This window comes from Mustela nivalis, assembly GCF_964662115.1.
Source record: "Mustela nivalis genome assembly, contig: HAP1_SCAFFOLD_392, whole genome shotgun sequence".
In the NCBI taxonomy this organism is placed as follows: Eukaryota; Metazoa; Chordata; class Mammalia; order Carnivora; family Mustelidae; genus Mustela; species Mustela nivalis.
Genome location: NW_028136259.1, coordinates 483,595 through 498,245, shown reverse-complemented (window position 1 = coordinate 498,245; position 14,651 = coordinate 483,595). Strand labels below are relative to the sequence as shown.

Below are 14,651 nucleotides of genomic sequence, written 5' to 3'. Positions count from 1 at the left end.
TAAACATGCATGCTAACAGAAGGGACATCTGAAAATCAAATACAGCACTTTCACTTTCCATTTTTGTATCTGTCAAAAATGGCCCAAGAACCAGGAATGAAGAAGGAATGTGATAGAGAGGATGATATATTTTTATATTCAGAACATCCCTCTGTTCAAAAGTGTGAGGACATGTGGACCAAACAAGACAAATTAGAGTGGAAAAATAAGTTAAACCTCATCACCAGAGACTTAAAGCAGAAGTTTGGTGAAATTTGTGAAAAACAAAAACAAAAACAAAAACAACATTACTGCTTATCCTAAGGAAGAGTCCCTACATGGTCCCTTTACAGAAGGAGAAGACTTAATGGAATAACCTTCTAATTTGACAAATGATAGATTTTATTGTGAGAAAAAAGATGCATTTGCAGTGCCTGTCTTTGTCACACTTCGGGCACCACCTGAACAGGAAGAATCTAGACTCTAAAATGTCGTTCTTTCTCATTCATCCTCGGATTGTAGTTGCCGGTCATCTTCTGATCTTTCCTTAAGTGAAAATAAATCAGACTCTGAAAATGATAACAAATCAGACTCTGAGCAGATTTTTAACAAAAATGAGTTTTGATAGTGACAGAGAATATAAAAAAGTAAGGAACCCATGGGTTACGTTTGAAGTGAAAGAAGACCAAGAGTTTGACATGCAAATGGCAAAAAAGCATAAATCAAACTAGTTATTTTAAAGATTTTATTTATTTGTCGGAGAGAGACCGAGAGATAGAGAGAGCAAGACAGCATGTGCACACAAGCAGGGGGAAGTACTGGCAGAAGAAGGAGGCCTGAACTCTGTCCCAGGACTCTGGGATCATGACCTGAGCCCAAGGCAGATACTTAACCAAGGAGGTACCTATGCGTCCCAATTCCTCTCTTTTTATTGAAATAGAAATGAAGCAGAATTTATAAATATTGCAGTTACTTGTAATGATAAACATAAAATATTTTTATCAATTAAAATTATGACAAACTAAGAGTCAAATGATATAATTAATGAAAAAAGTTCTGGGATGCCTGGGTGGCTCAGTTAGTTAAGAGTCTACTTTTGGTTTGGGTCATGATCCCAGGATCCTGGGATGGGGTCCTGCATTAGGCTCCCTGCTCAGTAGGGAGCCTGCTTCTCCCACTGCTGGCACCTCCTCCTCCTTGTGCTCTCTCTCACTCTGATGAATAAATAAATAAAATCTTTAAAACATGTATAATTGATAAAAAAGTTCATTTTAATGAATAAACTAGTAACTATTATCCTTCGTATCAAACTTCTATTAAAGGTTGAAGAAACGGAGAAGCACCAAAATGATGAAATGGCAGTATTAGAAAGCATATATTCTTCTGCTGCTGCTGGGCTAATGCATCCAATAGGGAGTGGAAAAACTGATAACAACTTATGTCCTATTACGGAAAATGAAGAATCTCATGGGTAAGCCTATAGCAATATTTAAATAGTAGGTAATTTTTATTTTCCTATAAAACAAATTCTAGTTGGAGCTAACATTCATGATTAACAAATTTTATATTTTTTAGTAAGGCTATTTCATCTTGGGTACTAATCAGAAAAATTTAAATACTGAGATACCATTTTTTGCAATCATAATGATAAATATTTTATTAAAAAATTAACAGCAAATGTGAAGAAAAGGGCATTCTTATACACTGTTGTTAAATAAAATTGGTAAACCTTTTCTGAAGAGTGATTTAGCAGTGTGTTTCAAAAGTTTACATTAGCCCTCAGGGAGATTCAAATTAAAACCACATTGAGATATCACCTTACACCAGTTAGAATGGCCCAAGTTATCAAAACAGGAAACAACATGTGTTGGCGAGAATGTGGAGAAAGGGGAACCCTCTTACACTGTTGGTGGGAATGCAAGTTGGTGCAGCCTCTTTGGAGAACAGTGTGGAGATTCCTCAAGAAATTAAGAATAGAGCTTCCCTATTACCCTGAAATTGCACTCCTGGGTATTTACCCCAAAGCTACAGATGTCGTGAAAAGAAGGGCCATCTGTACCCCAATGTTTATAGCAGCAATGGCCACGATCACCAAACTATGGAAAGAACCAAGATGCCCTTCAACAGACGAATGGATAAGGAAGATGTGATCCATATACACTATGGAGTATTATGCCTCCATCAGAAAGGATGAATACCCAACTTTTGTAGCAACATGGGCGGGACTGGAAGAGATTATGCTGAGTGAAATAAGTCAAGCAGAGAGAGTCAATTATCAGATGGTTTCACTTATTTGTGGAGCATAACAAATATTATGGAGGACAAGGGGTGTTAGAGAGGAGAAGGGAGTTGGGTAAATTGGAAGGGGAGGTGAATCATGAGAGTCTATGGACTCTGAAAAACAATCTGAGGGGTTTGAAGGGGTGGGGGTGTGGGAGGTTTGGGTACCAGGTGGCGGGTATTATAGAGGGCACGGATTGCATAGAGCACTGGGTGTGGTGAAAAAATAATGAATACTGTTTTTCTGAAAATAAATAAATTGAAAAAATTAAAAATAAAAGTTTTAAATATTCTGACCCCTTATCCCAAGAACTTCATTGCCAGGACTAGATCCTACAGGAAAATGTGACTTGTGTAAACACACACACACATTATAAGGACATTTATTATACATTTTATATATATAAAATATGACATATGTTAAGGATATTTATTATAGCATTATTTTCATATTAAAAAGTTAGAGATAGTCTTAAGTATCTGTCAATAGGGAAGGAAATTTTTACCCCTGTAAAACAATGTAGTATGTGACTGTTGGAAAAAATGAGTTTAAGTCTACATAGTACTGATTGTTTAACAAAGTATATTTAAAGTTTTTAGTTTGATGTCATGTTTTATGCAAATTTTAGAATACTTTTATTTACTTATTTATTTTTCTATCCCAGCATTTCTTCTTCTTTCTTTTTTCTTCTTCTTCTTTTTTTTTTTTTTATTATGGTATGGGAGTCACCATACAATACATCATTAGTTTTTGATGTAGTGTTCTGTGATTTGTTGTTTGTGTATAACACCCAGGGCTCCATGCAATACATGCCCTACTTAATACCCATCATTGGGCTCACTAAACTCTCCAACCTCATTACCCTTTAAAATCCTCAGTTTGATTCCCAGAGTCCATAGTCTCTCATGGTTCATCTCCCCCTCTGATTTTCCCCCCTTCGTTTTCCCATTCTTTCTAATTCCTCCATGCATTTCCTTTATTTTTTTTATTAACATATAATGTATTATTAGCCCCAGGGGTACAGGTCTGTGAATCGCCAGGTTACACATTTCATAGCATTCACTATAGCATATACCTTCCCCAATGTCCATAACCCAACCACCCTCTCCCTACCCCCCCCCTCCAGCAACCCTCAGTTTGTTTTGTGATATTAAGAGTCTCCTATGGTTTGTCTCCCTTCTGATCCCATCTTGTTTCATTTATTTCTTTCCTACCCCTCAAGTCCCCCATGTTGCCTCTCAACTTTCTCATCTTAGGGAGATCATACAATCATTGTCTTTCTCTGATTGACTTATTTTGCTCAGCATAATACCCTCTAGTTCTATCTATGTCATCGAAAATGGCAAGATTTCATTTCTTTTGATGGCTGCATAGTAGTCCATCGTGTGTGTGTGTGTGTGTGTGTGTGTGTGTGTGTGTATCACATCTTCTTTATCTATTCATCTGTTGATATCCATTCATTTATCTTGAAAGAACATCTAGGTTCTTTCCATTGTTCAGCTATTGTGGACATTGCTGCTATAAACATTCAGGTGCCTGTGCCCCTCCGATCACTACTTTTGTATCTTTAGGGTAAATACCCCGTAGTGCGATTGCTGGGTCATAGGGTAGCTCTAGTTTTCCCTTTTTGAAGAATCTCCATGCAATTTTCCAGAGTGGTTGCACCAGCTTGCATTCCCACCAACAGTGTAGGAGGGTTCCCTTTTCTTCGCATGCTCACCAGGATTTGTCATTTCCTGACTTGTTAATTTTAGCCATTCTGACTGGTGTGAGGTGGTATCTCTTTATGGTTTTGATTTGTATTTCCCTGATATGGAGTGATGTGGAGCACTTTTTCATGAGTCTGTTGTTCTGCACATTTTTTGACTTGATTATTTGTTTTTTGGGTGTGGAGTTTGGGAAGTACTTTATAGATCTTGGATACCAGCCCTTTATCTGTAGTGTCAGTTGTGAATATCTTCTCCCATTCTGTTGGTTGTCTCTTTGTTTTGTTGACTGTTTCCTTTGCTGTGCAGAAGCTTTTTATCTTGAGGAAGTCCAAAAGTTCATTTTCACTTTTTTTTTCTTTGCTTTTGGAGACATGATCTGAAAGAAGTTGCTGTGGCTGATGTCAAAGAGGTTACTACCTATGGGCTGCTCTAGGATTTTGATGGATTCCTGTCTCACATTGAGGTCTTTCATCCATTTAGAATTTATCATTGTGTATGGTGTAGGAGAATGGTTGAGTTTGTGAAAAATAGAATACATTTAAAATCTGATGTGTTGCAAAAGGAAGTTACCTGCTATACTGGGACTCTTATTACCAACAAAATTGCTAGTCACTAGGTTTTGGTTTTGGTTCCTAGCGCATGAGTGCTCAAATGTTGGACCCTCAAATTGATCTGAATATTACCAAGAGATTTCATATGGCAACTTGTCCCATGTTCTATACAAACATTTCATTGGATCCCTGTGCTATAAACTAAGATGTTGCTAATGTGTTGAATCTTCTTAAGGTACGATGCATGCATGCTATTATCCTTCCTTTTTAAAGAGAATCTATTTCTACATGCACCCCACCAAAATTTTCAATAGTAACTTCATATTATAGAATTTATGAGAATTCAATTTACAAAGTAGGAATATTTTCTACATTCTAAACCCCTTGTACTTTCCTTAGAGAATTTTAATCTGACTAATGATTTTGTATAGTAGAAGATATCCTAGAGTTAGATGAATTTTATCAAGCATGAAATACTGCTGTTGGAGCTTAGAGTTTTTCTGTGGTCTTTCTAAGCATGAGAAAAATGATAATCAGGTTATATAATATATATATAGAAAATTTTTAAGGAGTCTTTTGCTTGTATAACTTCATGAATTATTTAATGCCTTGGTCTGGCTTTTTAAAAAGATTTTATTTGTTTATATTAGAAAGAGAGTTGGGTTTGAGGTGCGGTGGTGGGGAGAGGGACAAGCCGGCTTGGCACTGAGAGCAGAGCCCTGTGCAGGCCTTGATCTCACAACCCTGAGATCATGGCCTGAGCCAAACCAAGAATCAGAGACTTAACCAACTAAGCCACTCAGGCGTACCCTTGGTCAGACACTTAAAAAAAAATATTGCTACATGTATGCAATTTAAAAAACTTCAAGATATTACAAAAATACTACGTCATTATTATGTAAGGATTGAACTAAACAAGAAAATTAAGTCATCTATAATCATTCCACTTAGCTATGAAATCCTTAAAAGAACCATGTACACTCAGTGATCCTTTTTTCCCTCCCATTCACTATTGAATTATCACTAGTAATTTTCACTCCCATTACTCCAGAATTGATTTTTCAAAGGTTACCACTGATTTTCATTTTAATAAATCTAGACATAATTTCTTAGATCTCATTTTATTTAACCTATCAGCAATCTTTGACCAATTGGAAAACTCTCTTCTCCAAAATTCTGTCTTCATTTAGCTTTCAGAATATCACTCACTCACCTGGTTTCCCCCCTGCCTTTCTAATCTGTACATCTCAGCCCGATTTGCTTCTTTCTCTTCATTCTCCACGTCTTCCACATTGAAGTCTTCCAGGAATCAGTCCTTGATCTTCCTTCTCTTGACTTTTACTATCTTGTATATTCTAATGATCCTTAAGGTTGTATCTCCAGCCCACATCTCTCTGTGGAATTCCAGACCTACATCTGAAACTGCCTATTTGATATTTCTTTGGGATAGTTATTGGGTATTGCAAACTTAACATGTCCAAAATTGAACTACTGATATTCTTTCTTATACCTTCCCTTCTTGTCTTTCCCAATTAAGTTAATGACAATTCTTCTAGTTGCTCTGCCAAAAAACTTGGTATCATCTTTGATTCCTGTCTTTTTCTTTTTCATACATGTCCCATCTACTCTGTCAGAAAATCTTGTCAGGTCTTTCTTCAAAATATATCCAGAAGCCAAGCACATCCTCCATGACCAAGCCACTGTCATATGTTGTCTGTATAAGTGTAATTATTAACTAATTGGTCTTCTTGTTTGTTTGTTCTTTTGCCTTTTCTTTTTCCATTTATTCTAAACACAGTGGATCTTTTAAAACACAAGTCAGATTATGTCTTCCTCTGCTCAAACCCCAATTGTCTCTGATTTCACTCAGAGTATGTGCCGAAGTTTTTTCTAACACTACAAGGCCTTGTATGATCTATTCATCTAGGGTCTCTCCCTATTGCTTACCACCTCTCCTTGATTTGAACTCCTATTTTCTGTCCTTTTCACTCTGTTGAGGCACACTGAATGTTTTTCTTTTTTTTTCTTGTTTGCTCTCTATAAACACTTTGAGCATACCTCTCTACTTGCTGTTGACTCTGGAGTGCTTTTCCCATCAATACTCTCTTATGGCTTGCTTGCTCCTTGCTCCTTCCTTTTTTTCTTTTTTTTAAGATGTGCTTAAAAATTAAGGCCTTTCGGGGTGCCTGGGTGACTCAGTGGGTTGAATCTCTGCATTCAGCTCAGGTCATGATGCAGGGGTCCTGGGATGGAGCTCTGCACAGGACTCTCTGCTCAGCAGGGGGCCTGATTCCCCCTCTCTCTCTGCCTCTCTGCCTACTTGTGATCTCTTTCTCTGTCAAATAAATAAATAAAATCTTAAAAAAAATTAAGGCCTTTCTTGGTTATCCTATATTTCAGGAAATATCCTGATTTCTTAGTTATCCTATAGCACATCAAAATTTGATTTCTCTGCTTTAGTTTTTCTCCTCTACTACTGGCTATTTTGCCTGTGTAGCTTATTGTTTATTGTATTTACTTCACTCATGAGTAGGATTAGAGTTATCTGTTTAACAGTTTTAAAACAATAATTGCTAGCTTTGTTTTTGTTTACAGTGCTCTTAGGGGCTCATGCTCAATTCCTAAATTAATAATCTCTTGTGGGAAATTTAGTCTTTTTGTGAGTTTATGTAGCTATATGCTAATAATATTCTCTTGCATGCATTTAGTCCATGAAAAAGTAATTATAATTTTGTATTAGTAAGTCTAGCTTTTATATTAGGATTAAATAGTAAGCTAAAAGTATACAAAAGTTACCAAATCATTTTCTTTAAGAAAATTAAAAAGAAATTATTTGTGAGAGAGAGAGTATGAGAAGGAGGGAGGGGCAAAGCGAGAGGGAGAAGCTCAGTGGGGAGCCTGATTTGGGGTTCGATCCCAGGACCTGGAGATCATGACCTGAGCTGAAGGCAGACCTTATCTGACTGAGCCACCCAGGCACCCCCCAAAAATTTTATTTTCAAACAAAATTAAGCACATTAATGCTATTTTTGACATCTGAGTATTGTTGAATTTTGTCCAGATTTTTTGAGGTATAATTGACAGATAACTGTGTAAATGTAAGGTATACCTGTATTACTTTAATATACTTTTATATTGTAAAATGCTAATAGTGTTAATAGCTCTATCACCTCACATAATTATCATTTCTTTTTTAGCAACTCCTTTAGCAACTTCTAAATATATAACAGTATTATTAACTGTAATCACCATTCTGTACATTAGATCCTCAGATCTTACTCTTCTTGTAACAGGAAGTTTGTACCCTCTAGCCAATATCTACCCATTTCCCACAGCTTCCTACCTTTGGCAACCACAAATCTATAAATGTGTGTTTTTTTTTCAAGGTTCCATGAGTAAGTCAGATCATAGAGTATTTATCTTTTTGCATGACTTCCTTCACTTAGCTTAATTCCCTCAAGGTTCATTCATGTTGTTGCAGATGGCAGGGTTTCCCTCTTTTTTTTGTGGCTAAAAATATTCCATTGTAAGTGTATACCACATTTTTTAAATCAGTGGATCCACTGATGGGCACATAGGTCGTTTCCGTGTCTTGGCTGCTATAAATAATGCTGCAGTAAATGTAGAGGGACAGATACCTCTTTGAGATACTGATTCATTTCTGTCAGAATGTTCCCAGAAATGGGATTACTGGATATTCTGATAGTTCTATTTTTTCGTTTGTTGAGGAACCTCCACACTGTTTTGCACAGTGGCTGTACCAGTGTACAGTCCTGTAACAGTGTGTAAGGATTCCATTTTCTGTACATCTTTGCCAGTGGTATCTCTTCCCTTTTTGATGTAAGCCATTTTAACAGGTGTGAAGTGATAGATATATCATTATGGTTTTGATATGCATTTCCCTGATGAATAGTGATGTTGAGCCCATTTTTTGGTCCTGTTGGCCATTTGAATATCTTCTGAGGAAAGCTGTCTATTAAGATGCCTTGCCCAGTTTTTAATTGAATTTTTTTTTGCTGTTGAATTGTATGAATTTTTTATATACTTTACATATTAACCTTTTTTCAGATAGTGTGGTTTACATATATTTTCATCCATTCTGTATGTTGCATGTTCATTATGTTACTTGTTTCTGCTTTGTTTTTTAGATTTTATTTAAATTCAACTTAGTTAACATATATTGTATTATTAGTTTCAGGGGTAGACTTTAGTGATTCATCACTTGCATGTAACACCCAGTGCTCCTCACAAGTGATGAGCCCACCACACAGTTAGACCATCTTCCCACCCACTTCCCCTCCAGCAGCTCTGTTTCTTTTCTCTAGTTAAGAGTCCCTTACGGTTTGCTTCCATCACTGTTTTTATCTTATTTTTTCCTTTCCTTCCCCTATATATTCAACATAAGTGGAACTAGAGCATTGCTCATTTCTTTTGCCGTGCAGAAACATTGCTTGTTCCACTGTTTTTGCTTTTGTTGGTTGTACTTTTGATATCACATCCAAAATCATTGCCAACAATGTTGGCAATATCAGGGAGATTTCCCCCTGTTTTCTTGTAGGAGTTTTATGGTTTAAGGTTATATAATTAAGTCTTTAACCCAGTTTTGGTTAATTTTTATGAGTGGTGTAAGTTAGGGGTCCGGTTTCATTCTCTGCATGTGAATATCCAGTTTTCTCAGGATCATTTATTGAAGAGATTATCTTTTCTTCCTTGAGTGTGCTCAGCTCCCTCATCAAATTTTAGTTGACTACATCCATGGGTTTATTGTCCAGTTCTTGATTCTTTTTTGGGTTTTGCGGTTTGTTTGTTTTTTTTTAAATGAACGGTCATCCTATTTTGATTTTTATACCTTTGTAACAGTTTGAAAACAGGAAGTGTGATGCTTCCAGCTTTGTTCTTTCCCAGGAATTATTTGCTTATTTGGGGTGTTTTTTGTTCTATATAAATTTAAGTATCCTTTTTACCTATTTCTCTGAAAAATGTCCCTGGAATTTTGACAAGGATTGCCTTGAATCTACAGATGGCTTTGAGTCATGTGGATATTTAATGTTGATTTTTCTAAGCTATAAATAATGAGTTATCTTCCTATTTGTGTGTCTGATGTTTCTTTGATCAAAGTCTCAGTTTTTAGTGTACATATCTTTCACCTCGTTGGTTAAGTTTATTCCTAAGTATTTTGTTCTTTTTGATGCTTTTGTGAATGGTAGTTTTAAATTTCTTTTTCAGATTTTTTGGGTTAATGTATAGAAATGTAATGGATTTGTATATGTGGATATTGCATCCTTCATCTTTGCTAGTTCCAACAGCTTTTTGGTGGTGTCTTCAGGATTTTCTATATGTAAGATCATATCCTCTGCAGACAAAGACAATTTGATTTCTTCTTTTCTGATCTGGATGCCTTTCATTTCTTTTTCTAGTCTGATGTTGAATACGAGTGGTAAGGTGAGTGCCTTTGTCTTATTCTTGAACTTAGAGGAAAAACTTTCAGTGTTTTGCCACTGAGTATGATGTTAGCTGTGGGTTTATCCTGTGTGGTGTTAATTATGTTTAGGTATGATACTTTGGTACCCACTTTATTGAGAGTGTTTATCATGAAAAGATGTTGAATTTTGTCAAATGCTTTTTCTGCACGTATTGAGATGATCATGTAATTTTTTTCATTCTGTTAATGTGTATCAAACTTACTGATTTGATTTGATTGATTTCTATAGGATAATTTTGCTCAGTAAAGTATTCTTGGTTGGCAGTTCTTTTCTCTCAGCATTTTTTTTTTAAGATTTTATTTATTTGACAGGGAGGGATCACAAGTAGGCAGAAAATCAGGCTGCAGAGAGGGGGAAGCAGGCTCCCCCCAAGCAGACAGCCTGATGTGGGGCTCAATCCCAGGACCCAGAGATCATGACCTGACCTGAAGGCGGAGGCCCAGCCCATTGAGCCACCCAGGCGCCCCTCTCTCAGCATTTTGAATATACATTCCTATTCTTCTCCTGGCATATAAGGTTTCTGCTGAGAAACTGCTAATAGCCTTATGAGGGCTCACTCGTAGGTGACAAGCTTCTTTTCTCTTGCTGCTTTTATGATTCTCTCTTTGATTTTGATTTTCGATGGTTTTATTATAATGTGTTTTGGAGAAAATCTCTTTAATTAGTTTTTTTGATGACTGAGCTTCATAAATTTGGATTCTAAATGTTTCCCCAGGTTTGAGAGTTCTCACCCATGACTTCTTTAAGCTTTATGTCTTTTTCTCCCTTTTCCTCCTTCTGGAACTGCAGTAATTTACATGATGTTTCTTTTAGTGGTATCCCACAATCACATAGGCTTTTCTCATTCTTTTCTTTCTTTTTTCTTTGTTCTCCACTGATTGGATAATTTGAAAGTTCTAAAATTTGAAAACTTTAAACTCACAAGATTTTTTTTGATCCATTTTCCTCTCAGTGATTTCTTTTTCTCTCTCTCTCTCTCTCTTTTTAAAAAGATTTTATATTTATTTAATTGACAGAGAAAGAAAGATCACAAGTAGGCAGAGAAGCAGGCAGGGAGAGAGTGGGAAGCAGGCTCCCTGCAGGGAGCCTGATGACAGGCTGGATCTAAGAACCCTGAAATCATGACGGGAGCTGAAGGCGGACGCTTAACCAACTGAGCTACCCAGGCGCCCCTTGTCAGTGATTTCTATTGCTTTTTTCCGTTTCATTCACTATATTATTCAGCTCCAGAATTTTTTAGTTATTTTTTAACTATTTCCAGCTCTTTTAAAAAATATATATTTTATTTATTTATTGAGAGAGAAATTGAAAGAGATCAGGTTGGGGGTGGGACAGAGAGAGGGAGAGAGAATGTCAAGCAGACCTGGGGCTCAATCCCACAATCCTGAGCTAAAACCAAGAGGCAGACACCTAACTGACTGAGCCACCCAGGTGCCCTTCCAACTCTTTATTAAACTTCTCATTTTGTTCTTCTAGTATTTTTCTCATCTTATTGAACTGGGTTTTTTGTTTGTTTGTTTGTTTGTTTTTTAAGATTTTATTTGTTTATTTATTTATTTTAGAGAGAGCATGTGTGTGAGCCAGGTGAGTGGGAGAAGGAGAGGGACATGCAGACTGCACTGAGCATAAGTCCAATGCAGGGGTGCATCTCATGACCTTGTGACCATGACCTGAAACAGAATCAAAGGTCAGGTGCTTAACAGACTGAGCCACCCAGGCACTCCTGAACTGGCTTTTTGTGTTTTCTTTTTTTTTTTTTTAATATAATTTTTTATTTTTTCTAAACATATATTTTTATCCCCAGGGGTACAGGTCTGCGAATCACCAGGTTTACACACTTCACAGCACTCACCAAAACACATACCCTCCCCAATGTCCATAATACCACCCCCTTCTCCCAAACCCCCTCCCCCCAGCAACCCTCAGTTTGTTTTGTGAGATTAAGAGTCACTTATGGTTTGTCTCCCTCCCAATCCCATCTTCTTTCATTTATTCTTCTCGTACCCACTTAAGCCTCCATGTTGCATCACCACTTCCTCATATCAGGGAGATCATATGATAGTTGTCTTTCTCCGCTTGACTTATTTCGCTAAGCATGATATGCTCTAGTTCCATCCATGTTGTCGCAAATGGCAAGATTTCATTTCTTTTGATGGCTTCATAGTATTCCATTGTGTATATATACCACATCTTCTTGATCCATTCATCTGTTGATGGACATCTAGGTTCTTTCCATAGTTTGGCTATTGTGGACATTGCTGCTATAAACATTCGAGTACACGTGCCCCTTTGGATCACTACGTTTGTATCTTTAGGGTAAATACCCAATAGTGCAATTTCTGGGTCATAGGGCTTTTTGTGTTTTCTTGTAGCTCACTGAGTTTACTTAAAACTGCTATTTTGAATTCTTTTTTGGATAAACTACTGATCTTCATGTGTTTGAGATCAATTATTGGAAGATTATTGTGATCATTTCGTGGTATAATATTTCCTTGACTTTTTATATTCTTTGAAGTTTTACATTGTTGTCTTTGCATTTGAAGTAGTCTTTAATGACTAACTTTCCAGTGTATCCAAACCTGTTTTGCTTTGTTTTTGCTCTAGTTGTGTGCTGGAACTTTACTGTAAGAAATTTAGTTTTCCAAAACGGCTCTCTCTTCAATGGGTGAATATCTAAGTGTGTTCCAAGGGTTCCCAGATGTGGTTGAGAGGAAGGGGCTGGAGCCAGTCTGTGGACTATTGCTGGCTCTATAGCTGGGACTTTAGTGAGTGTGTCTGTTATCTGATGCATGGGTAGGCAAGAGTTTTCCTAGGTCCCTTGGTTCATGATGCTTGGTTCCACAGCTCCTACAAAGAGGTCCACAGTTGTTTTGTTGCCACAAAGACATTGTATTGTAATTGTATATTTATCAATCTTTGAAGCAAGGGATGTGCTTATATATGGTTGGACTTCATAACTTTTCTGTGAACTAATAAATGAATTGAGATGGCTAGCAGAATTTTACAAAAAACTGTTTTTTTATTATTTACCAGTAAAATTATTAGAAAACATCAGTTTATTAAATCTTTTAAAAATATTTCAAAGGATTTTTTAGAATTTAATTTTTTCTCAGTGCTCCAATATTTATTGATTATGGACCACACCCAGCACTCCATGCAATTTGTGCCCTCCTTAATACCCACCACCAGGCTCAACCAACCCCCCACCCCAACCCCTCCAAAACCCTCAGTTTGTTTCTCAGAGTACACCACTCTCATGGTTTGTCTCCCCCTCCGATTTCCTCCAACTCACTTTTCCTCTCTATCTCCCAATGTGCTCCATGTTATTACTTGCTCCACAAATAAGTGAAACCATATGATAATTGACTCTCTCTGCATGACCTAGTTCACTCAGCATGATCTCATCCAGTCCCGTCCATGTTGATACAAAAGTTGGGTATTCACCCTTTCTGATGGAGGCATTATATTCCATTGTATATATGGACCATATCTTCTTTATCCATTTGTCTGTTGAAGGGCATCTTGGCTTTTTGCACAGTTTGGGGATTGTGACCATTGCTGCTATGAACATTGGGGTACAGATGGCTCTTCTTTTCACTACATCTGTATCTTTGGGGTAAATCCCTGTAGTGCAATTATAGGGTCATAGGGAAGCTCTATTTTTAATTTCTTAAGGAATCTCTGCACTGTTCTCCAAAGTGGCTGTACCAACTTGCATTCCCACCAATAGTGTAAGAGAGTTCCCCTTTCTCCACATCTTCTCCAACACTTGTTGTTTACTGTCTTGTTGATTTTGGCCATTCTTACTGGTGTAAGGTAGTATCTCAATGTGGTTTTGCTTTGAATCTCCCTGATGGCTAGTGAAGATGACCATTTTTTCATGTGTCCATTAGCCATTTGTATGTCTTCTTTGAAGAAGTGTCTGTTCATGTCTCTGCCCATTTTTTGATGTGATTTTCTGGTTTTTTTTTGTGTTAAATTTGAGGAGTTCTTTATTAGATCTTGGATATCAGCCTTCTGTCCGTAGTGTCATTTGCAAATATTTTCTCCTATTCCATGGGTTGTATCTTTGTTTTGTTGATTGTTTCATTTGTTGAAATTTTTTTTCTTGAGGAGGTCCCAAAAAGTTCATTTTCAATTTTGTTTCCTTTGCCTTTGGAGACATGTCTTTTTTTTTTTTTTTTTTAAGATTTTATTTACTTATTTGTCAGAGAGAGAGAGAGAGAGAAAGCGAGCACAGGCAGACAGAGTGGAAGGCAGAGTCAGAGGGAGAAGCAGGCTCCCTGCGGAGCAAGGAGCCCGATGTGGGACTCGATCCCAGGACGCTGGGATCATGACCTGAGCCGAAGGCAGCTGCTTAACCAACTGAGCCACCCAGGTGTCCCGAGACATGTCTTGAAAGAAGCTGCTGTGGCCTATGTCGAAGAGATTACTGCCTATGTTCTCCCCTAGGATTTTGATAGATTCCTGCCTCACATTGATGTCTTTGATACATTTCGAGTTTATCTTTGTGTGTGGTATAAGAGAAATGTCGAGCATTTATTTAAGAGAGAGGGATAGAGAGTAAGAGACAGCATAAGAGGGGAGAAGGCCACTGAGCCAAAGGCAGTGGCTTAACCAACTGAGCCACCCAGGCTCCCCAAAATAT

General features: G+C 37.2%; 1 protein-coding gene across 1 annotated transcript in view; it reads left to right on the top strand.

Moving 5' to 3' along the window:
- Window positions 1–14,651, top strand: part of LOC309857114 (ankyrin repeat domain-containing protein 26-like) — a gene marked incomplete at its 3' end in the record, with an annotated part of 93,667 nt that overhangs the window by 65,124 nt on the left and 13,892 nt on the right. The window contains exon 14 of the mRNA XM_082749981.1: window positions 1,302–1,450. Coding sequence (XP_082606107.1) covers window positions 1,302–1,450 — 149 coding nt within the window. The remainder of the gene's footprint in view (window positions 1–1,301; window positions 1,451–14,651) is intronic.